This window comes from Lagopus leucura, unplaced genomic scaffold, assembly GCF_019238085.1.
Source record: "Lagopus leucura isolate 7727_CA_CO unplaced genomic scaffold, USGS_WTPT01 Super-Scaffold_100157, whole genome shotgun sequence".
Lineage (NCBI taxonomy): Eukaryota > Metazoa > Chordata > Aves > Galliformes > Phasianidae > Lagopus > Lagopus leucura.
In genome coordinates, this window is record NW_024962334.1 from 13,437,413 (window position 1) to 13,462,698 (window position 25,286).

Below are 25,286 nucleotides of genomic sequence, written 5' to 3' on the forward strand. Positions count from 1 at the left end.
AGCAGGCATTGAAAAAAGGAATAGTTATTGCTTTTAAGGACGCTCCCATTAAGGATGAACATATTATATGTTTAATTCAGCTTCAATGTATATGTCAAAGTACTTCAATAGAATCATGGAATTTGAGACAAGTCTGCAGGCCTTAGAGCTACCTGTCACTCTTGACAGGTGTTTCACCCTTCAGTCATAAAAATGTTTAGTGATAGAAAGTCTCTATCATGCCAAGGAGACTACTGTGGGTTAGGGAACAGTTTGGAACCAGAACTGAATGAATAGTAACTGCCTTTACTGTCAGTGATTGTATATCCGTCTCAATCTTTTATTCCATCCAAAGATAATGTGTGGAAAACTATGAACTGTCCTGAAGTAATTGGAAATCCTTGGCATGTCCATAGCACATCTGCACTGTGCTATATGTTGTATCTGCAGTTTGTGTCTTTTTTTTTTTCTCAAGAAAATGTTAGTCTCACATTGTATGCTTGACACTTGCTATCTTTGTCTTGTTTCCGGGAGATATTAGATGGACATAAGCATGTACATAAGATGGACATAAATATGTGGGATGTATGATCCTGAAATTTGCAGATCCACTCTTAACTGTCATACAGTTGTTCTGAGAGCAGTAAGTTCAGCAAGTCCACAGAACATTAGATTTACAGAGCACATTCAAACCTATTACACAGTGTGCCCACTTCTCTTTGCAGGATTTCAGATGGTTAAGTCCTTCCTTTGTGTTGGGTGATCTTAAAGTCTAACTTAAATTGCACTTGTTACAGCTTAAGCTGCATGATTTCTCTCAGTGGAAATCATGTGGAAATATGTCTCCTCTGTCATTTATTTTCTTTGGGCTAAATAATCAAATTCCATCAGTCTGACTTTCTAATTTGTGTCTACTAAGACGTCTGATTATCCTCATATCTCTCCATTGGTATCTCTCTATTTTTTTTTTTTTTTTTTTTTTTTTCAAGTTTAGTCAAAACTGAACTCAGTTACTCCTACTGAGAACCTTATTGGTACTGAGTAGAAAGATTATATAGTTCTTAGAGATTATTCTCCTCTTCACATATCACAGTGTGATCGTTTTTCATAACAGCATGGTATTGCTGATTTATGCTTTATATCTTATCCATCAAAATCCCCATATCTTTTCATGTAGAGATGCTGTCTGGCCAGTCCTTTTCCAAGCCTGTGCACACTGTTTCTCCCTGTATAGATCTTTGCATTTTTCATCTTTAAAATTAGTGTTGTTTTATTTTTTTTCCCCAATTGCTCCTTTATGCCAAATTTGGCTTCAAAATCTGTCACTTCCCTGATGCAACTCCGTATATGGTATGTGTGCTGTAATATGACATGATATGCTTGTGTGCACATTCAATCAATATTCCATCTAGACTGTCATTGGAATTCAGTGACTTGCTCGACAGTTTTGGACCTAGGTCAAAAGAGATCCCGAAAAGTTTTGCTGACTACCCATTTTCAGTTTAATAAACACTTGAAGTACTTAACAAGTTCAGTATAACTTTTCTGTCATATATGTTTACAATCTGTGGCTTGGATGCAGATAAGAAACAGTAGTTTTCAGGATGTGCCTTCTGCTGTGTTCCAGCAAGGTAGAAATGCTTCATTGGACTGACTGGGGAAGAAAATTGCCTTACAGTCCAAATTGCTATTTACACACCTAGCAAGAACAGACTTACTTAGAAATGTATTATATGCTTCTTTTAGTATTGTCAGCACAAAGTGTGATAAAGAACAAGTGATAAATTATGAAAATCTATCAGGTTAAACAAATGACTATCTTTAATAGTAAGGTAATTTCAGGATATAGAATAATAGAATCACCGAATGGCCTGGGTTGGAAAGAACCTCAAAGATCATCTAGTTTCAACTCCCCTGCCATGGGCAGAGTAACCTGATAGATTTGCATAATTTATCTCTTGTTCTTTATCACACACTATGCTGGCAATACTAGAAGAAACATGAATTTATTGATACACAACAGCAATAATATGAGAAGACTTGAAATGATTTATAGAGAGATCATAAAAGCAGTCTGCTTTCAAAATTTGTTGCATTCAAATAGGAGAAACAACAAGGATCAAGTATTTCTATTCTTTCCAGAAAAACTATAAACAAAGAGAGCTGCAGAAATGGAATTTTATATTCATTAAAGAACCCTTTGCTACAGATGAGACTTAGTTCTTAAATGTGACAGGCAGAGCAGCTCTGAAAGTAATGCCTCCTGTTTTATTATGTTGGCCCATGATATCAGAGGCATGTCTTGGTGTACAGCAGTAGAGGTCGAGCCTTCCCACCAATATTCTGTAACATTTTGTTGCCGTGTGACAGATGGCAGCAGAGGGGCAGTTTGACAAACTGGTGTCTGACATGGAAGTGCAGATGAAGCAGAAGGCTAGAATTGAATTTCTCCATGCAGAAACAATTGCACCCACTGACATCCACTGATGCTTGCTGAATGTTTCTGGAGACCAAACAGTGGATGTGAGAGCAGTGAGGTGCTGGGTGATGCATTTCAACAATAACAGTGACATTGACATTCATCTCCACTGGTGCAGGTTTTCATGAGCACAGCATGCAGGCTCTTGCTCAGTGCTGGTCAAAATGCACAGTTAATGGTGGTGACTGTGTTAAAAATAGTGTTTTGTAGATGAGAATTTGCTCTGTCAAATAACGTTGTACATTTTCTTGTGGTTTCCATGGAAATAAATAGTAGATAATATTTTGGAGTGACCTACATGTATCCCATATTTTGATTTTCTTAGCTGTGCTTTGGTAATGCCAGCCAGCATTTGGTCCTTTCAGCCTTGTGGAATCTCTCTGCTGTGATGTCACATCCCATCACATCAAGTTCACTTCGTATTTTATTACCAGCTTGACTGCTGTGCAGGCTTTGTGTTGTCCAGAACTCAGTTGCTTATTATTAAGATAAGATAAAGCTAATTTCCCATAGGTTGTGTATGAGATCCTACTATCTTTATCTTGAGTCATGACTCTTTCATTTACAGGTTTTCTGATGGGTGCTGTATAAGAACAGTGTCTAACATTTCCTTTTTGCTCTTTGTTGTCAGAACCATTATGACAAGTTGAGACTTCAAGGAAGCACCACTGGAACAGCGAGTTGCCGAAGTGATTTTTCAGAAAACCTTGGCATCCGGGCAGAGAATTGTCATTCTACGTGTAGAAAACACGAAAAGAGAACATATGAAGAAATCCTGATAGAGGACAACAGCAGTTTAGAGAACTCTGAGAAAGGTAGTTGTTAGCAAAAAAAAAACAAGCATAGGAAATATAAGTATACTGCTCAGAAGTGGATTAAAAACAATTTGCTTTAATTTTTATTTGCAGATTTGTTCTCAGAATTAGATGATGAGCTCGATGTATTGGACAACTCAAGTAGTTCCAGTTCAAGTCATTTCAAAGAGTCTGCTTTTGGTAAGGAACTTTAAGAATGAGAGGGTCGAATGCTTTCTAATAGCAAAATAGTCACTTATTCTAAAATGCTAGGTTGTTTTATGATTCATTGCAAGGTCACCAGCTGTTACGGGCCCTAAGTAAAAGAAAACTAAAACAATTGTACCTCTATATCATGCTATATATATGTATAATTCATTTTGCATCACATTTTCTTTATGTAATTCATGCTTGTATTTTCAAATAATGGCTATGAAACACGGAATATTATTGAGAAACTTGACAATGAATTTGGTTTTAGATTTGAAGCATAAAATAATTGGAGTGGATAAGAAACAAGATAGATAATGTGAAAACTTTTGTCTCAATAACAATAATTCTATGCATATGAAGAAATGGGGTGCCCAGTTAGTGAATGTAAAAAAAAAAGTTGATAGAGGCAAGATTTAGCTGTGTAAGTTCATTGAATGCTATTGCAGGAATGCTTAATGTTTAGATTTGAATTAAGAAGGAGTTATGTGACAAAACACAGCATTCATTCTGCCTTTATTTAGGATAAAAAGTTAGGAGTCACCTATGTCAAGTGTTAAGTAATAGATTTTGGATTATACTCAAAGTATGAAAAAAAAAAGTGACATCAGTAGTCACTGTTGGCTGCTTGCTCAAATATGACCTAATTATTAAATCCATGAGCTAATTATTAAATGAGGTAGGATTCTGATTATGTTAGTGGAAATTAAAGAACATTTTATACTAGAAGAACAGTGATATTAGAACTAAAAATAATCAAAGAATTCCATTAATACCATTAAGTTCTGACACGAAATCTGTGGATCCTTTAAAATGTCCTTTTAAGTGTGAAGGGATTAACAAATTTAATTGGTACGAGGTTCCAGGCTTCAAAACCATAAAATAACTTAATCTGTTTGTAGTGCCATTTACTAGCTGGACCTCCTTCAGATTTTGACCCAGGTACTGAAGAAATGTGACTGCTATGAATCCAACTGTCTAGCTATTACTGCAGGGCTTATGAGTGAATTCTACTTAAAATCCATTAACATCATTTTATAATTTGAACCAGATAGCCTAACATTCTGCAGGCTGCATGGCTGCTCAGCCCAGAGTTAATTACCAAATTATTCTTGGTGAATTTTTTTGTTGCTCTACTGTGCTAAGACTGTAACAGCATAAGGTTACCAGATAGAGAGAGGCACAGTGTGACACTTAGGTCGCACTTAGATCTTAGATCACCTGTAGTTCTGTTTAATACAATGAATTTAGCAGTATGGATCAATTGCAATAAATGCTGGCAAATTTTTCTTCTTTTCATGGAAAAGGAAAAGATAACATTAACAAAATTATTATAGATTCCAGTACAGCTTGGGTTATGCTCCATTGATTGCTAGTAGTTGGCTCACAATGTATTAATTATCAGACATAGTTTTGTCAGTCATATCAACATTACAGGGGAGAATGTGACCAACTTTATCTAACTAACTCAGAAAGTGCTAACGGGAAAAGATGAGTTTAAATTACAGGTGTATTGATTGTGATCATAATCACTAAATGTTGAAAAATATCCCTGTAGTTCAGAAGTAGGTGCTATTTTAAAAAGGATGTGCTATGCTGTTTTGTTAGTGGTACAGAAGCTGATATGCAGATAGTTTGCTTTTTTTATAGTCCAAAAATTTTAACTGTTTTTTAATAACTTAATACCTCTGCTTTTTAATTATGCTTTTAGAAAAAGACTTTTTTTCTTAGTTTAGAAAGCACAGTTCCACAAGATCACTTTCTTTAGCAATTCCTAAAATTGTCAGAATCAGTCTGTATAGAATCTGAATAACATATTCATGCTCCTTGACATGATTAATTCTACAGGAGCAGATTATGCACATTTCAGATGTATAGAGGCAGTAGTAGAAGAGGTATTTCTTCCCACTCCCTGAAATCCTTATAATTTGAAAAGATAAAGGAACAGAGGATAAAGTCATTGAGTCAAAAAGCAATAAAAAGTGATGGTAGCAGCTTATTGTTTGTATAAATTTTTCTTATTTTAAAATTAAGAAGTTTCCCAGCTGCATCTTGACTTAATCATAATTCTTTCTCGTTATTTGCTTTTATTTATGGTGTAACTGTACTTCATTTCTACTAGTAAAAGCAAACAGCAAGAAAATATGTGATATATTTTAATGAATAGTAGTTCACTAAAGCTAGAATGTCAGTTGACATTTAGAGAGAATTTAAGTGTATATTTCTGGGAAGACCTTTTGGAAAAAAAATTTCTTTCCTTGAATCATGTCCAGTTGCACTGCAGTGAGGACAATGTACTATTGTAAATAATGCTTCTGAAAGGCATAGGAAGACTAGTTGTCTGCAAAATATGCTATTAAAAAATCCTACTTCCCAAGTTTGTAAATATGCCTGTCCTCTGACCTTCCTCACAATAAAAAGTTAAGCATACAACAGATCAATTTCAGAATTGCTCAGTTCCTAGCTTTTCATGAGGCTCAGAAGATTTAATGCACAGTCCTGTCACTATTCTGTATCTTGCTCAAGACTGTTTCTGTTACCTCGTACCATTTGTGTGTCTAGCACTGGAAGGAATCCTTGCTCTTAACTGGCTTGTGACCAGTAATCAAAGAAGTTGAGATTCACGACTCCTTTTTCCAGACAAAATTTCTGAAATCAAATAGTATTTAGAATTCTTATTCAAGAGACCACAGATTTGCCAGAATATTCTAGTAGAATAGCTTTCTAAGACTCTCTGGATTTCTTCGAATGTTCTGAAAAACTATTTATTCATACAGTACTAGAACTTGAGTCTTGTGCAGATAATGCTCAAACGAGTCAAAAGAATACAGTTCAGTGATTGGAGATTTCCAAGACTAGGATACTGTCAATATTGGAATTCTACATGTACATAGCAAATGATGGGGCACTGAAGTAGTCATCCTTTAGCTCCGACTTTGTTTTTGTGAGCATCAACAAACTTGTTAGGAAATAAATACCTATTCGGTGATGTCAACTGCTGTGTGGAACTGTACTTGCATTTATAATCTGCACTTACAAAGCAGCTACCTTGTGTCTTGTAAGTTCTCTGATCACGGAGCTTTTTGTATTTTTCAGAACAGTTATAGTTTGTGGTGGATTTCATGATTTGAGAAGTTGCTGCTTCTTTAATTAAGGCTGTTCATTCAGGAAGATTGTCTGTAAATCTTGATTTAATTTTCCTATCAATGATTACACTTGAAAGTATTCTCAGAGGGTTTTTTTTTTTTTTTTTTTTGTCACAGTAAAGTGAAAACCAAAGCAAAAGTTCTATCTTTCCAAGTTTTTTTCAACTCATATCACATTGTAAGCTCTTTTCTTGAAATTATGTGATAAGATGCCTGCAAGAGAAAATACTGAACTATATTGGAACATGTCTTGATTATTTGCTCTGATGTCAATGAATGCTGTGAAGTTACTTTTATTATATAATCTATTAAACACTGAAGTACCACTCAGAAAAATTCTTGGTGACTCATCTGATTTTTTTAAATTGTCCTTAAGGGATCTTCATAGAGCTATTCAGAACAGGAAGGCTTATGTTAATCAAAATGTTTGGTTCTTGTGTGTCTTTTGCATCCTAGCAACAATGGGCACAAAACAGGGAAGATGCAGAAGGTCTATGTTTCATTTTCCAGGAAATAATCAACTGAGAAATTCCCTCTTGTTAAGCATTTGAGCAAAACAGAAGTTGCCTTACTCTTGCCATCCATTATAAAGGAGTAACCATGGTGAAAAGAAATATGATCCAGTCAATACATTGGGCTGAACGTCAGAATTTACTATGTGCTTCATTACTTATGCTAGTTAACTTTCCTACACATCTGTTTTTTCTTTCTGTCTGGCTTAATCTGATTAGTATAACTCACACAAAAGACTAAGGATTATAACCAAAGTCGATAGTGTTTGATGGGTGCACGTATACATATGTGAATATGTGTTGTAATGGCTTTTAGATGTGTCAATCTCCTTGTCCTTAGTAAATGAAGAAATTATTCCAATATGTTTTTGTAGTGTCTAATATGAAGAGACTTCTCTCCCTGTTGTGGCTGCTCAGTGGGGTTCTAGCATAAGTGATAGTAAGGGAGCTGAAGGGTATTGACTGGCGTTTAGTGATGTTCTGCAGCATGATTTCTAGTTTTCTTTGGTAAATTTTAATATGTATTTTCTTAACTTCAGCATATGAATCAGAAAATACTACATCTTTGTCATGTACAGTGAATGGTGAGGCAGTCTCTTTGGTGTGAAATATCATGTGCTTGTAAATATAAGCTGGCAGATTTGCAAGTCAAATGTTATGAGTCAAGTAACTGATCAAGAAAATTGAGATATAAGCTTTTTACTGGTAGAGACCATTTATTTGAAACAGAGTATAGTATTTCGGATCCAATTTAGTATATGAATACTGGAAAAAGGGAGTTGTTTTTAAAAATTTCAGGAAACAGCTGTGTTCAAACTTAGCATTCTAGCCACGTGCCTTCCGTTACAGTTTTTCTCCTACATATATTTCCTAAATATATTATATTTTTTGATATAGGAAAATGCCTTTTGAGTGTAATTCAAAAGCAATCTCAAAAAGTCTCAAGCAATGTTATTCAGGTTCAATAGGAGATTTTAGTTTTGTATTTGTATTATGGCTTCTACATCCAACACAGGTAAATTATGTATTCCATTAATAGGAACTGTTATAGCTTTTTCTTTTGAAAGTCCTTGTTTGCTTTCTAGATAGTAGGCGCTGCGTTTTCCTATCTATTGTGTCGAAGTTAATTGAAATATCTTTACATCTAGAAGGGAGTACATTGTTTGCTATCGTGTACAGCAAGTACTCTCAGAAAACCTTTTGGTCTAACTGCTACAGAGTTTCAATGGCTGTTTTGCGAACATGAGCAAGGAATAAAATAATGTTTCTTCTTTCCTTTCTTTCTTTCAATCTGTGTGTCTCATTTTAAGCAGACAAGTTTGATTTAAATAAAAGGTAAATAATTTAGGGATGGGTTTAAATGAATTCTGTGTGACAGAAGCCAGCCTTCTGCAAGATTTTTTTTTTTTTTTTTTTCATTCAAGACAGAGCATCTTAGGTAAGTAGGAAAAATAGAAGATTTATATTTCAGTTCACATCTGAAAATGTGATTGAACACAAGAAGGTTTAAGATTCTCAGAAATATTTGCTCTCTGAAAGCTATTATTGTTCTAGAACTAATGACTGTAGTAGTAATACCAACAGAAAGTAAAATAGTGTAAGAAGTTTGTTATCTTTTGCCTTTTAAGCTACATTTGAATGACTAGGTGGCACTATTCTTGTTTTATAGGAATGCTTGTGATATTATTAGTGTGGAAGAACATCTTATGTAGTCAAGAAGGTGGGGATTTGTATTGAAAATTATTGATTGTATGGGAAAAATAAATTTCCTCATTTTCTAGTTAGACCTTTGGCCAGATGAAATATCTTTTGATTTAAGCATGTATTTATTCCTCCCCTTTCAAAGTGAGATACCATGTAGGATGGAGTGGCCTCATGTCAAAATTAGTGTCAAATAAATGGTTTTGTAGCAATGTTTTAAGTCTCAGGCTTAAGATGGTAGCTTAAGACAAATGCTTGCTTTAAGACAGTACTTTCCAAGTGCATAAATAATCAATTTCACCAAATATTACTCACCTTTTTCACATTTTTAGGCAGTATGCAATACATGACATATATGTTCAGGTTCAGTTTTATTGCTGATTGGGTGTTTGACCAATACCTCATCATACTCTTGTCTTAAAATCAGTATAATTATTAAAGCAGTAAGTTTAAATAGTTAACTAATAGACTGGTGGCAATAAAACTCTGGTAAAACAAGCTTTAGACAACCCATCCAAGGTCCTCCTAGAAAATGGGCAAATTTTTTATGTTCTTACACAGACTAGAGATGCTGTTGTGACTATGGTGATAGCAGTAACTGAGTTAAGTACTTAATGCTAACCCAGATACATCTGTGGTCCTGCAGTCTGCATGTGTTCTTTGTTTCAGTGAAATTCTGTGAATTCTGCAGGGTTGGAAGTAAAACACAAGCTCATTTTTGACACATCAAACAGCAAATGTGAATTTAGTTTGTCTACCCCTGATTTTTAAAAGTTATTTTCAAAGCTAATCTGAGAAATAGAAAGAATTATCTTAGATATATATAATTGTTTTTGAATGCAGAGACAATATTTATGCATTCGTTTCAGGTATCATAAAACAAAACCTTGGTACTTCTGAAAGACAACCTCAGATTAGGTACGTACTATTTATAATTTTAATATAGATTGTATAAATTGTCATTGTTATGATCAGTTACAGTCAGTAAATTCACAACAGAAAAGCTGCACAATTACCTCCATTAAACAATTCCTTGTTCATTGTTACAACTTCATTTTGTATCAGCCTACAATATTTAGAGTGCTTTAAGACCCTGAACATGTTTGCACGCAGAAACTTTATGTGAATAATTTAAGGACTGGCATTAAACTGATGGAGTTTTATAAGTGGACATTGCTACATCATCATTAAAATGATGTAAGTTGATTAGAAAATTCTGGTTTTGAATCTTTTCACAGCTGTTTTTTCCATGCAAAATTGTGTTTACATGTTTGATATTGTCAAATAATATCACACCCCTTTGATTTCATGTAGACCTTCAATACAAACTTAATTTTTTGGAATTCTGTAGTGCTGCTCATTGCTTCCAAAACATAAATGAAACAAAACAAAATATTGTATGGCCACTCCCATTCTCCCTGCAAAGATCTTTCTTTTCCTGATGTAATTAGTTCAGAAATGCCTCAGATGCATTCTTTACCACTCATTATTTTTTCTGGTGTCTTTGTCCTAATCCATAGATTCTGTTCCTTATAGCTTAATTACTGTTTTTCTTTCACATGCAAAATACCTCCTGATTGTTTTCTTTTTAACTTTTAACTTCCTTATGATAACTGCATTTATGCCTTTCCTGTTTCTGTAGGCCCAGTTGTACTTAAAAAATATTACTAAACATTTCTTACTAAGCTACTTAATAACCTCTTCCAAATCAGGGTCTGTTTTCTTTATCTGCTATTTACCACTGGCACTTAATCTAAAATTAATCTTCTTAAAACAGTGTTTTTCTGACTCTATTCTCCTATTTTTTTAAGCTATTTTTAAGGACTTTTCCAAGGATTGCACATGGCTTTATCACCTAATCTGCTGTCTTCTTAATTCTGCATCTTTTCTTTGCATATTCTTATTCATACCTGCAAAATCATGCTACAAATAATGAAATTAGCTTTATATCATAGCTCATCTCTGTAAGCTCATCTCTGTAAGATCTTTTTTTCGACTGTGAAGCTTACAGTTGAGTTCTGTATAACTACAAGGAAATTTGTCCGTGCTTCTAGTTCTACCTATCCTGACCAATAATACCTTGAGATCTGAGCCTCTGCTTTAACCTGCATGTCTCTCAGACTTCTTGCCTTCAAGAATATATTTACATAAGAATATATAAGAATAATATGTATAAGAATATATATTAATATATTTATCTAGCTGTTCTGCCTTTACATCTCTAAGATATAATCTTTGCTACTGAGTAGTCTGCTTAAATTGATGCTTGAGTTCATAGGACTGTCATGCAATCATGCAATCAATATCACTGTTGCACTGCATACATTCTAGTCACTCAATTGCCCTTCAAGAACACGTTTACAGGGCACATTTCTATACCTTTACCTTCAACGCTATCATCATCTGTGCACCCTTTTTCTAGCTGTGCTTTACCTATCACTTTATTTTTGCTTTCAAAGATGTTCTTGCTAGGAACATAACCATCCAGTTGGTCACTTATCACTCACTAGCTTTCCAGCTTTTGTCCTGTTATAATCAGTAGTGGCAACCTTCAAGTGGCTGAGTGCTGAAGCAACCACCTTTATTTTTTCTCCATCTCTGCCCCTTTTTAAACATTAGCAACACCATATCTTTCTTCATAGCTTCTTGAAAATTTTATTATTATATATTCTATAGGAAAATAAATATGTCTAATATAATAGGAAAATAATATATTTTCTATACTTTATATACTTTGTAAGTCAAGCTACTTGGGACAAGTAAACTTTATTTGAGTTATGAATGAACAGTCAAAAACTAGTGAAATGGGGTAGACTTTGTTTAGAGGAAACATGAGTAAGATGAGTAAGATATTAATATTTCCTCTACAGCCTCTAATGCCCAGCATAACTACAACAATTTTGCTCTGAGTTCTTCTTTGTTTTGTGTTGTTGTTGGGTTTTTTTTGTCCCTCTTTTGTTCTATTTTAATAATAGAGACTGTATTGAAGGCCTGGGATCAAGACTACGACCAGGTAATTTTACACTTATAATAAAAAAAAATTATAATTGAAATTAAACTTAAAAATTCCCAATTAATTTTTTTTTTTCTGTTGCTTATGTAATATCTACTCTTTTATTTCTTCAAATTCACTTCCACTTCATCTCATTCTGAAAGTGCCTTTACTCCTGAAACTGTCTCTACTCATGCTCCACTTTTAGCACTTTTCAGTACTGTTTACCGATGAGTGCTGTTATAATAACAACACACACTTCAAACCAAATATCCAACCATAATCCATCAGAGCTATAATGATCTAGAGACAAACACATTAGCTTTTGCTAATGATTTTAGTCCTGTGGGTAATTTAAGCAGTTTTGATATCTTTTGTCAGTAATATTTTCTTCTTGAGTAAAACAACACAACTTACATAAGGTCTAACCTGCTGCCTTTGCTTCTGGATCTAGATATATTTTAAATAAAATCTACTTTCTTGTTAAATGGAAGTTCAAATAAATATATTGATTTATTGGAATTCTCCAATGTACTTTAAGTTTTGTTATTGTCATGCTCTTAAGAGCGTTGATTATGTTGTAATCAGCCTATTCACAAGCACTTTTTTTCATTGCCCAATTAATGCTGTTCTTTATTTAAAAACAACAAAGCAATTACTGTAGAGTGGCCCAAAATAAATGACTTTATGGAAACTCCTGAATTTCTTAGCTAAACTGAGGACTTTATCTGACTTTGAAACACATAGACATTATAAGTGTTTTTAGGTATAGAAATTGGTCCACTGAGACCACTAAGTCCAATTGTTGCTGGCATACTAGAAAAGGAACAAAGCACTATCCACTGAAGATCAGAGAAATACATGTTCTGTTCTGTTCTGCTCAGCCATTTCTATTCTCATATTAAGCAGATTTTCCTAGGGAAAAAAAAAAAAAAAAAAAAAGCATCTTAGAGATGTAAAAGAAAGGGGACTGATTTATTTGATTTATTTGCTTTGTTTTCTTTTTTTTTTTTTTTAAACACAAGCCAATAGCAACAAAGAAGTCAAATACCACAAGATAGGAACCAGTGAAAAAGGTAATGTGTTGAGGAAATAAGTTTTTATCGGTGTCCTAACAAGAACAGAAGATTCCAAGACTGTAATGACAAGACCATGCTATTGCTGTGAGAACTTAATCTATTATTGGTAAAACAGTTGGCAGATTGCTGAAAATGAGATGAATAGAGCTAAAGAAAAAATTGTTCTATTTGTGGCATATCATGTATTAGATTGTTACAACATAGCTCTCACCATTACCTAGCTGAAAAATGAAGCTAAATTCTTTCAGTAGCTCAAGGGAAATGCTCTCTTTCTCTTTTTGGTGGTTAGGAAGGGACCAGAAAAAATGCAGAACTGTAATGCCCCTCTCAGCCTATCTGCCAAAAAGCATTGCAACAAAAAATCTGACAAGAAGTCCCTGTCTTCTTGATCATACCAGAAGTGGCTCTTTGTCATGGAGAATTATATTGTCCATACTTCTTTAGTTTGTGGCAGGCTTCGACTCAGATCTGGTTAGTCCCTAAAAACTTCAACCTGTGAATGTCTCCCTTCTGACTCTTTTTAGAGGAGTCAATGGAAAAAGAAATTCAACAGGAAGAAATGGTAGTAGTTCAGTGATGGACTAATTAATTTTAGTATTTCTCCCTCTCAGTGGAATTTTCATTCTTGTTACCATATCCTTTTTAAAAAAGCCAGCAATCTCCGTGGGTATATTCTTATTTCTTCTTTTGGTAGGGTTATCTCTCATGGGGAGGAATTTCTGACAAAGAAAAGAAAGTGCTAACTTTCTGATGCAATACAGAGAAGACACAGAAAATTCATAGCTTCTTGCAAATTTTCTACATCTTTCTGTCAAAACAAGCTACTGCTAGGCACTGGAAACAAGAATTAGCTGGGATAAAACAAAACACAACACTACAAGGCAATTTGAAAATAGATTTTAATATTCTCCAAGTTAGATATAAGATATAATTGAATTCTTAGTGGTAAAAGGGGAATTAATTTCATGACATCAAAATACTTTTTTTTTTTGAAAAAAAGTGTTTTATTCCGTAGAGAAAGATCATTTTGTTAAAATAATTTATGTTTATAGTATCTTTAGATTCCCTTATGAATAAATATAGAAAAACTTTTATCATTAGAGAGGTATGTTAATAAATATATAGGTTTTTTTTAGATAAAGTAAATTTTAGTGTAATGAATCAGAGGTAGGGATTTCCTTTGAAACCCATTATTAATTCCATTATCTAAACTTTTAAGTTTTCAGATTATTCTTTTTTGTTCTTGTTGTTCCCAACACCACTAGCAAAACAGGTCATGCATAAAAACTCAATATTTAAATTTGCAGGTTTTAAACAGTGCTCACTATTAATATGTAAAGGCAGTAAAATGAGCTGTCCTGATTTTAGTGTTGTCATCTACAGCATCGGCAGGAATTGCTGTATCACAAAGGAAAGTGCGTCAGATCAGTGACCCTGTTCAGCAGATTCTTATTCAGCTGCACAAAATTATCTTCATCACTCAAGTATGCATTACTGTTGCTTCTGACATTCTATCCATTTCAGTTATTTGCTGTTGTCAAAGTGCTGCTAATTTAGTTGCTGTTCGTTAAAAACAACAGAACTTGACATTTTTGCAGATGGCAGGATGTTTTAAAAATACATCATTTAAATGAAGACTAACCTCAAATATTAGTGTGTGGAGGATGGCAATAATTGAGTCATGAAAAAAATTCATTGGTTCCCCTCAGAAAAATGGATTGTACGGTGATTTATTTTTATAACATTCTGTCATGTCAGCAATATGAACATTTCAGGTGACAATGCTGCACACTGACATGAAGAGTACATAAAATTCTTTCCTTTATAGTCGTATTTTCTAAATAATAATTTCTATTATCAATATGTGGTAATAATTTCTTAAGAAATATTACACTAGATTTACTATCCTAAATATTGAATTTTAAATATTTTAATATGTCAATATGTATTTTTTCAAGTTTCAGACTTATTTTAAAATTGTTTGAATGTTTAATAATGAAAGAATGTTAAAGTTATTTCATGCTGATTCCGAAACAAAAATGGACCTGGTATAAATCTGCATTGAGCTCTCAGTTAAAAATGTGATAGAAGACTTTTGTTTGCCAGAAAGATGATTGTCATTCAGTTACTTGCAAAATATGCTGTTCATAAATAAACATCTTCTTACTTTGTAAAATGAATGGTTTGTATTTGGAAGTGATGTTTATCACCTCAGGGCATTTCAGATTGCTGAGCCGAACTTGTTTAAAACATAATAGCATAACTGAAATTAGATGCATTGGACATGTCTTGAGTGTTTTCTTCAAACTGTCAGATCTATTGAAAGAGATAACAGGAAATAAATTATTATAACAAAGAAAAAATGGTAATTTAAAATAACTGGATTTGGCATAAGTTATTGCAATAGTAAGCCCATTTCCTGCTAACTGAAATGAGGCAGTTCAGACTTTATGTGCTGTATTATTGTATTACTATATTACTTGTTTGTGCCTGATGCATATTAATGAACTTACCCTCTATCGTGAAGAAGATTTTCTCTAGTGTCCTACTCGTCAATGCCAGTTCTTGTAACTGAGAACTAAGAGTAACTCAAAGGCTCTCTATCTAGATTGGCCACTGAGGCAGTGGTAGCACCTTTCAGTGACAGTTGGTCTCAGAGTTAGAAGGTAGGGGTACCAGGATCCAAATCTCTACTTGTTCCTGTGTGCAATGGCTTTTTGAATGCTTAGATTCTTGCAGATATAAGGTGGAATATTTTTTATAATACATAGTTGTTTCTACAACTCCCAATTACATATTTCAGCTGACAATTTGAAACTGAACTTTACAAGGCAGAGTTCTTTGCTGTTAGTTCTTGGCAATCAAAGCAGCCTTCCCAGTCCAGTTTCCATGGGAACAAGAGCCAGACTGATCTGTTGGAAAATAATTTAAGAGAAAGCTTTTAAAAAAGCACAATGTAAATCGTCAGCCTTTTAATTTTTTTTTAACTGATCTGGCATCTGATTTCCTTAAAACAAAAGCTAAAATTGAACAGTACTGCATAGAGCACTGCTGATTTTTTCATGCAGTGAACTAGTCCTTTACCACTGTTGCCTCAGAATGTCCCAGCATTGCCATGGTACATTAACTGCACATGGTTATTGCAGTGGTATGTAGCCTATAGAGTATCTTGCAGCCATTTCTTTTGCATCATGTTCTTCCCCTCATATATCGGCCTGAAAAGACAGTAATATTCATCTGCAACAGAAAACTGTATGCAGCCAGCTGTCTGATGAAGTTTTAGAATTTAAACTCAGTCTGTGGTTTGCCAGAGGAAATTAGGAGTGGCTCCTGTGAGGCCAATATAACGTTCCAAATTTATAACTATCTAAGAACAGTAGTTTGTTTCAGAAGCAAAACAGTCTTTCTTTGTAATTTACGCTGTGACAGCGCTTTGAATGTGAATCAAGGGCCAAAGCTTTCTTATGTAATTAAATAACTTGCTGAATTCGATGGAGTGGCACTATGTGAATTTACATCAGTGATAGTGATTATAAAGTGTATACTAAATAACAGAAAATTATTGTTTTACAAACACTGTCTGAAGATAAACTATGGAGAAACAGGAGATTTTCTCCAAAGACTAGCGCATAGTATGGAATGGTGATCAAGTGGATCGGTGACAGATGTGACTATCAATATGACTGCAGTGACCAACAGCTGAAGCTATTGAAGCTCCAGCATTACTGTTGGAGCATAAAAATGATTTTGAAATCTCAAAGATCAAGGAAGCAAATCTGGCATTAATTATACTACACTTAATATAATGGCTCTTACCTCTGAGTCCAGAAGGACTAAGTTGTATAATCTGCCAAGCCTAACAGAATCAACGATCTAAGGAGAATTATTTTAATATATATTTAAATCAGGTTTTGTACTGTTGCCTATTACCAGGCTGTTAAGCATTAATGTTTCTTCTTGCACTGTAGCTACTTTCTCAGTAATGGTACTGCTGATTAGCAGTTTATGGGAAGTGTAATTGGGTGGTGAAAACATCTGTTTCTCTGTGTCGTGTAGCTTCCTCCAGCTTTGCAGTGCAACTTGAAAAGGAGAGTCATTGAGAGATTCAAGAAGTCCCTCTTCAGTCAGCAGAGCAATCCTTGTAATCTGAAATCAGAAATGAAAAAGGTGCAGTATACTAATTACTATTTGTCGTCTCTTCTTCTATTTGAATTAAGCTATCAGTATTAATATCACAAGAATATGAGTGTAATAATTGCATTTTTTCAAAGGAAATTTAGCATATCCTTTATTGGGAAAACATGGAGCTCTCTTAAGTAAGCAGTTGCTACATAATGATTTCAAGTTTATCTCTGATCAGTAGAACACATATTGTAAATGATAGGCCCTGCAAAACAAAATTTATCTCATCAGAGTTCAAAAAGGGAAAAGGAAGAAAAAATAAACTTTTTAATGGCAAAAGCTGAAACATATTTTGTAAGCTCTTCTTCATTTATAATTAGATTGCTACTATTATTGATATTTTGGCATGACATCCCTCTCAAACTATGAATTTTGAGAAAGCATAAATCATCCATTGTGTCCAAAATACAGAATGTCCTACTGTGGTATAGCGTGTCAGCATGAGTGTAGTATCATCAGTTTAAAAATGCTACAGATTTGCAAGAATCGCGTGACTGAAGAACCATGCCTTCATGTTTTCCAGTAGCACTGGAAAAAGCTGGGAAAGAGCTAATGAGTAACATCAGAATTTCTAAATGTTCTTTTTAAATCTCTGGAGAAGACACAGTCAGGAGAGGTTTCAAAAGCCACATTCTCAGCTTCTGTGTTTTGTGGGAGATGGAAGCTATTTCATTTTTGAATTGATGACAAATCAGTTGTTAATTAGTGTATAGAGAATTTGATGACAAGGACAATTGCTTAACATCCTTTTCAGATATGAGACATAATACAACCCATCTAACCCAGTCTGGTTGTCACCTATCCACAATGGATTGTGCAATCTTCTGAGTCACTGTTTGCTATGGATGGACTGACTCTCACCCCAAGATAATTAAAGATGCTTCTTTGAGCTATCAGTTTCAGGGATATTTGCTGTTCTGTAAATCAACCTGCATTTACATTAATTGATTCTTATGTTTTAACCTTAACACTGAGTCTAACAAAATGTTTTCTATTAATTTGTTACTGAGTGGGTGTTGCCAGGAAAGGGTGCCCAAAAGGATGATATGTAAAGGAAATGTTTATTATAACATTTAATCTAATTTTCAATTTTACAAATTCTCTCAGCTGTAAAGATTTTAACTTCAAAACTACTGTACTTATAACTGAGGAAAATGGAAGAAATGAAGTATTTATAAAGTGAATGGTCGTAAATTGAAGGTGTTAGAAATACTGGATGTAATTCTGAGCATTTCTATCTCAAAGAAAACAGAAAACAGCAAAAAGAGAATGATAGGGAATTGATAAGCGTGAGGAAGTGGCACGTATTTTGAGTCAGTAAGAGCAAATAAGTATTTATATATAAGCACATTTTGAGAATTTTACCATAATCACCACTACAGCTATGTTGGATAACAGTAATATAGTTTGGAGGCGATTCAGCGTTTTATGCAACGTGCAGGTTGGGAGCTTGCAGTGTTCACTGGATGACTCTGGAGAGAAGAAGGTAGAACATTTGTACTTGTGTTCACTACTGTTTCATTAAGCTAAAATGTGTTGAAATCTTTTTTGACTTCTGGTTGTGTAGGAAACAGAAAAAGGCAGACTGCCAATCAGAGATTTATGTAGGGAAGGCTGGACTGTTTTACAGAAGTCTCAGGAAGAGTGGAGATTTTAGGTGTCCTTTGCTTTTATCTTTTATTTCTTTTTCCTTTCCCCCAGCTGCTCCAAGGTTCTCCTGAATTGATTGATACCAACTTTTTTACAGCAGATTGGCATATGGTACTTCTCTCATCTTCAGGCAACATGTTAGTTTCAGAAGATAGAAAAGGTAAAGAAACAAAACCTCTGTAGTGGCATGTATTTTTCTAATAAAAGATATGGTTCAGAAATTTTAGGGATGGAATGCCTCCCCTGAGAGGACAGGCTGAGAGCTGAGGCTGTTCAGTCTGGAGAAGAGACGGCTTTGGGAGGACCCAATCGTCGCCTCTCAGTATCTAAAGGGGGTCTCTGAGAAAGAAGGAGACAGACTCTTTAGTGGGATCTGTTATGACAGAACAAGGGGAAATGGTTTCAAACTTAAAGACGGGAGATTTAGATTGGACATGAGGAAGAAGTTTTTTACAGTAAGGATGGTAAGACACTGGAACAGGTTGCCCAGAGAGATGGTGGAAGCCCCATTGCTTGGAAACATTCAAAGTCAGGCTGGATGGGGCTCTGAGCAGCCTGAGCAACCTGATGTAGCTGTAGGTGTCTCTGTTCATTGCAGGGGAGTTGTATTAAATGACATTTAAGGGTCCCTTCCATCTCAAACAATTCTATGATTCTATATTACTATATTACTATATCTACACAGTGTAAAGTGTATACATGTATTTTAGAAAATAAATAGAATCAAATGTAATTTGGACTAGAAATACTCAGTGACAAATTATGAATTCCATTTTTAGTCAAAACTACTATAACTGGAAGCAACTATGTTGAGGAACCACAATCTCTAGTTCAGAGACATGTTCTGTCACATACCTCAACAGTGCAAAGGTTATTGAAGGAACCTAAGAGAAATGTGCAGCTTCATTTCATCATTTGTGCCATTTCCATTCTTCTAAATGCAGAAAAACATATAGCTATGAATGCACTAGAGGACACAGTAAAGTTAAAAACTATAATTCCAGAAAGAATGGTGAGAAACCTTGGTTTTGCTGGCCTTTGTCTTGAAACTGGTAATTTCTAGGCTTAATGCAAAAAATAAGAATAATACTAGGTGTCGAGGGTGACATTTGGATAAGAAATGAACCCCTAACATTAACTTAAAATGTAAAGTTTGTTTTTTTTCCCAGAGACAACTATACAAATTGATGAGACATTCAATGTTGGTAATTTTTTAATCTCCTAATCTGTAAATAATACTTTCATCAGAATTTACTGCTGGCTGTGTGCCCTTCTCACTTTAAACTGTAAATGGAAAAGAATGTTATGTTGCTGTGTTCTTTTGTATTAAACAGTTAAAAGAAATCACTATTTTTCATCAATTGAGACTCTTTTATAATGTGGAAATATCTTGTGACTCAAATGTCCACATCATGCCATGGAATCCCTCCTGCTTTTGCAAGGAGTCATTACAGTCAGTGAAATAAACTGCTGATAACCAAAATTAACAAACATCCTGTGTCATTCTAAATTATCAAGAATTGCTAAGAAACTGATAAAATAACATAAACCCCAGGAGTATAACATTACTTGCCTCTTACTTTAAGGTATTGCTGGCACTTCTGAAATAGCAGAAGGGATGACATATGAGCAGTTACAGGTAAGCTTTATATGTATGTACTAATGTATTTTATGGCTTATAATTAAGGTAATTTATTGAAATGAATTTCTTTTAACTTGCAGACCTTAATTGAGGAGGTTCTAGAGGAAAGTGGTTATTACAATTTCTCTCTGAACAGGTGAGTTTGAATATTCAAATTAAAAAATATTTAATTATGATGTGTTACACATAAATGTATCATCTGCCTGTTTAAATGATTGTCATTTCAATTGGAGCTTAGTGTGATACATCATAATAATACTTGGATGCACAGACAGGAAGACTTGGTATGGGTATAATTAATCTAAGCTCTTTTAGCTGCATCAGTTTTCTTCACTCAGGCAATAGAGTGCTACAAGCTTGACAGCAGTCTCATCAAATTTTTCCTATTAAAGCCATAGATGAAGAAAAGTTTCATTTTAGGAGATGTATGTTTAGTAGGGGTATATTCTAACATTACGGGGTTGAAAGGATGAAGTTGGCCTGCTTAGTAAACATGGAAAGCAGAAAAAGTGATTGCTAGTGCAGAAGTGTAGAGGATGGAAAAAAACTGAGGTATTTGAAACGAGGCATAGTAAGTCTTTGCTGCAAGAACCCCTTGAGGAACACAAGAATAGAGAGTGTTTGAAAAATTTCCATGCTGTCCATAAACTAAGCATTTCTTATTCTCTTACCTGCTAGCCTATTCTTTAGTAGAAAAGAAGTTCAGTGCTTCCACCAAGTCTGTTCCTTGTGTTTTCAGTAATGAACATGCCCACAGTATTGCAGTTAGTCTTTTTGTTAGTTTGTTTTAAATAATAATAATTAAAAAATTACCCCAGATCCAAAGGTATTTCAACAATCTGTAGGTCCCGATGCTTCAGTGATATTTTTCAGTTCTTTGTTACATCTGCTATTTTTTTTCAATGTGAAACTATTTATAGACTCCAGCTTAAGAAGTTTCAGATGTTACTCTAAGTATTTCTATAGCCTACTCACTATATTGGAATTCCAGCTTACAAATGTCTTGCAGCTGCATCTGTAAGTACTGCAAAATCGTGATTCAGAACTCCCTAAATAAAATAATAATTTGGTCTTTAAACTCCCAGAGTACACTTGCATTGCAAAATCACTTTTGCAACCATGATGTGTAATGAATTTGTTTCTTAATGTTCTCAGATATTGAACATTTTTGTTCCAATCAGATGCTCCCAATATTTGGGGCAGTAGAAAAAATATTGAATATTATACGATCAATGAAAAAATGATGGAAAAGCAGGTCACTTTTAACACTGAGATCCAGCAGGACTTAATGTAAATGTAGAAATGTTACAGGCTGGCAGAAAGGATATTATTGCAATTTGCTGTAACAGAAGCAGGTGTGTACTGAATATGGGCATGAGTATTTACACAAATTTCTATAAAAATAAGATACCTATTAATGGAAATGTAAAGGACAGTTAAAGTTTACAGGAAAACATTCTAGCACTTTCCACGTCTAATACAGGAGTGCCACATGAGAGTAACAGCAACGCGGTAATTAACATTGTTTTTTTTTTTCTGGTGACAGCATTTATTCAGGACTGCTTGTTTTCTTGCTATGTTGCAATTCCCCACAGAGTAGCTGTTCTTTAGAATCTTAAGACATATTTGTGCATTTTTTGAAGGTTTGTTTTAGAGGAAACATATGAGAACATTCTTCATTGCCACTCAGGTTAGCAGTGTAGTGTAGGTTCTTTTCCTTATGTGATGTTTATCCTACAAGGGAAAAAGAGCAGGAAATATATTTCCACACATACACACTGGCTGGGGAAGAAGTCTGGTGTAAGCTTAGCATCCTTCTTCACATTGTCTTTCCCCAAGTCATGCAACTTCTTCAGCAGTACTGATAACATGCTATCCACTCAGTGCTGATTTGTACTTTGTTCACAAAACCTGTAGCAAAGCCCAAACTGATTTTGGATTAACAGAAAGCAATGAAATGAAAATTATTTAGAAATTTAGAAGTATGTTGTCTAATTTGATCTTTTTTTTTTTTTTTCTTGCTTACAGTTGTTAATATCTGTGTGTAACTGGAGTTGCATAGACTTTGACCTCCTCCACTGCACATGGGTCACTCTAGTGTGTTCTGGCTTTGGCTGGCAGATACACAATAACTACACTGCAACTCAATTGTTGATCTATCACTAGTAACAATACACTCTAGATTTTTCACTATACTGTCAAATTCTATTATCTGCTGTGATGCATAATAACATTTAGTTCCCCTGTCACTGTTATTTCAGTCTTCCTTCATTTAATGTCCTGCTCCCAAATAAATTAGTATTTTTCCCTCTCTTTCAGAAATTTGACACACCATGCTTTGGCTTTGGCTGTCAAGAATATCTATCTCTTTTTCCAGAAGATTTATCATGTATTCTAAAATATGCTTCACTCCATGCCATTAAGAGCTTTCAGCACTTTTTTTTCATCTCATACTCTGTCCAAGTAACCAAGTGATCCAGTCTCAATAGCTGAGACTGAGTGCTGAAAGATTTATTTGGCAAGCTGTTGTGTGTCATCAGGATTTGCCTCAAATTCTCCAAAGAATTTAAACCATCCAGCAAGACAAAATTTATCCTATAACATCTCTGGGGAGATGTGGTGACTTTCCAGTACTTAAAGGGGACCTACAAGAAAGCTGGAGACTGACTTTTTACAAAGGCATGTAGTAATAAGACAAGTGGTAATGGTGGTAATGATTTTAAACTGAAAGAGGGTAGATATAGATTAGAAATAATGAAGAAATTTTTCACTTTGAGGTGGAAGGCACTGAAGTGGAAGTGCAGGTTGCCCAGAGATGCCATAGGTGCCCCATCCCTGGTTCAAGGCCAGGTTGGATGGGGCTTTTGGCTTGTTGGTCTGCTGGCAAGAAGATTGGACTAGATGATCTTCAAGGCCTTTGCAACCCAAATCATTCTGTGATTCTATGATAAGGCTCAAGATTCCACAGAAGACATTTCAGAACACCACTGACTTCATTTGTAAAATTTTTAAGGCTTGTTTCCTCTTTTTAGGGCCAATTTCTGTCATGATTGCTGGGCAATTTAATTTGACAGTGTTAGTGTTTCAAACCTACAAGAATTCTGCTTTGGAACAAAAACTTCTACAGCTGCTGTGTATCAACATGCTTTTATATTTTACTATAAGATTTAGAATAAATGGCTTTATGACATATTCTTACTAATTCTAGGCGGAGATGTATAATATTTCTTTCCCATCATTGTTGCCCCTTGCTCTGATCCCAGAATTCACGGAATATATGATGGAATACAAAATTTCACCTGGGGTCAGTGACATGAAGACTGTAGTAAGATTAATAAACTGTATAAAGAGTTAAAAATGATTCAGGCAACTTGATTGAGTGATGAAAAAAACATTAATTCTTTAGAAAATGAGGCAGGTTCATAAGAAAAATGTCATGCTTTTTTTTTTTTTTTCTCCCCAGTTTCATTATAATAGTAATTACTATCTCAATACCAGTCATTTCATGGGAATTAATGTCCAGCTGAGGATAATGGCCATCAGCTTTATCTTGAATAATCAACTTGTGCCCATTTATCAGTAATGTCCTAAAATTATTCAGCACTCCGATGATGTTACTTGTACAGAAATTCCATAAACATGCATAAAAAAGGTTGCGTTTCAAAATTATTCTATTCACACCCTTTGTGCCATTCTTTCTTATTTTCTATCTTGATTTAATATTATACTGCACCTGGAGTAGGCTACTTCTTGTTTGCGAGTTCTTTTGTGACTATGAAATGAATACTAGTTTCAAACTTTCAGCATGTTTCAGCATGGTAGAGTAGACATGTAATACCCAAATTGATGGGGAAATCTATTTTTAATCAATTGAAATTAATAACTTAATCCAAGCAGTAACTCAATTATATGAAAAAAGATTTGTTATAAATAAATAAATAAAAATAGCAGTGGTCTGAGACAGTGGTTGGGTTCAACTGAGTGATATAGCTCATATGATATAGCAAGTCTACTTACGAGAAATATGTTTCAGCATTAATTTTGTAAGACAAAAACAGCTGCAAAGCAAGTAAGAGTAGAAGAAAAATGCTTCCATAATTAGGTGCATGCATTAATATGTTGTCAGTTAAAATTTCATGCCTTTGTTCAGTGCAATCTTTGGCATTGTTATTGAGGTTTTAGAATTAAAAAAATAACCATTCATGTACTTAGAGCTATTTCATAAAGAAGAACGCTGTCAAATCTCCTTCTAATGATTGCTATACATTTTTAACTACTCAAAGAATAGCTCAAGGTATTTCTCACAGAAGGATAATGTAACTCAGGAATTCTGAATTTTGCCTGTTTGAAGCATCTTCATTTGTATTGCAGCTATGGTTCATAGGTGTTCATAGGCTGAAAATAAAAATGCATTACTGGCTCTTTTACTAGCTACAAATTCTCACTGTCTTCTATTTATTCTTCAACATTAATATATCTGTTTAATTGTGGCTCATCATTATTAGAGAATTCAAATTAGTATCTAGCTTAGTTTAATGTTCTAGAACAGACCAAACTAGCCAGTAGATGAAAGTATATAGCTCCAGCACTCCTGAAATCTAAAGTGATTTTTTTTTATTTTGTGATATCTGGGAGACTTAACATCTTCTGCTACATTTTATTCCACTTTCAGTTAATGTTGCCTTACATTTTCTGTTGTTTTCTTCTTCTGAATGATTGTCCACGTTGATTCTTACTTACTATGTCTCATAAACCAAATGTAAGATTGTTTTACCAGTAATGTTTCTTAGAGTTGTACCAGCAATCTGTTGGCTTGCACTTCTCTCCAGTGTGGTAAAAAAGCAAAAGCTCAGTGGTCATTTTTATTTTGTTTTATTTTATTTTATTTTATTTTATTTTATTTTATTTTATTTTATTTTA

At 34.2% G+C, this 25,286-nt stretch overlaps 1 protein-coding gene and 1 long non-coding RNA gene across 2 annotated transcripts in view; one reads left to right on the forward strand and one right to left on the reverse strand.

The window, feature by feature from the left end:
• Window positions 1–25,286, forward strand: part of NEK10 (NIMA related kinase 10) — an 84,370-nt gene that overhangs the window by 54,769 nt on the left and 4,315 nt on the right. The window contains exons 27-35 of the mRNA XM_042889176.1: window positions 3,090–3,273; window positions 3,367–3,453; window positions 9,691–9,739; window positions 11,797–11,834; window positions 14,276–14,376; window positions 16,949–17,059; window positions 18,776–18,884; window positions 20,311–20,363; window positions 20,447–20,502. Of these exons, the coding sequence (XP_042745110.1) occupies window positions 3,090–3,273; window positions 3,367–3,453; window positions 9,691–9,739; window positions 11,797–11,834; window positions 14,276–14,376; window positions 16,949–17,059; window positions 18,776–18,884; window positions 20,311–20,363; window positions 20,447–20,502 (788 nt within the window). The remainder of the gene's footprint in view (window positions 1–3,089; window positions 3,274–3,366; window positions 3,454–9,690; window positions 9,740–11,796; window positions 11,835–14,275; window positions 14,377–16,948; window positions 17,060–18,775; window positions 18,885–20,310; window positions 20,364–20,446; window positions 20,503–25,286) is intronic.
• LOC122189801 overlaps window positions 15,278–25,286 on the reverse strand; it is a 29,442-nt gene continuing 19,433 nt past the window's right edge. Inside the window, exons 2-3 of the long non-coding RNA XR_006181974.1 lie at window positions 16,709–17,038; window positions 15,278–15,804 (exon numbers count right to left, since the gene is read on the reverse strand). This is a non-coding gene — a long non-coding RNA (uncharacterized LOC122189801). The remainder of the gene's footprint in view (window positions 15,805–16,708; window positions 17,039–25,286) is intronic.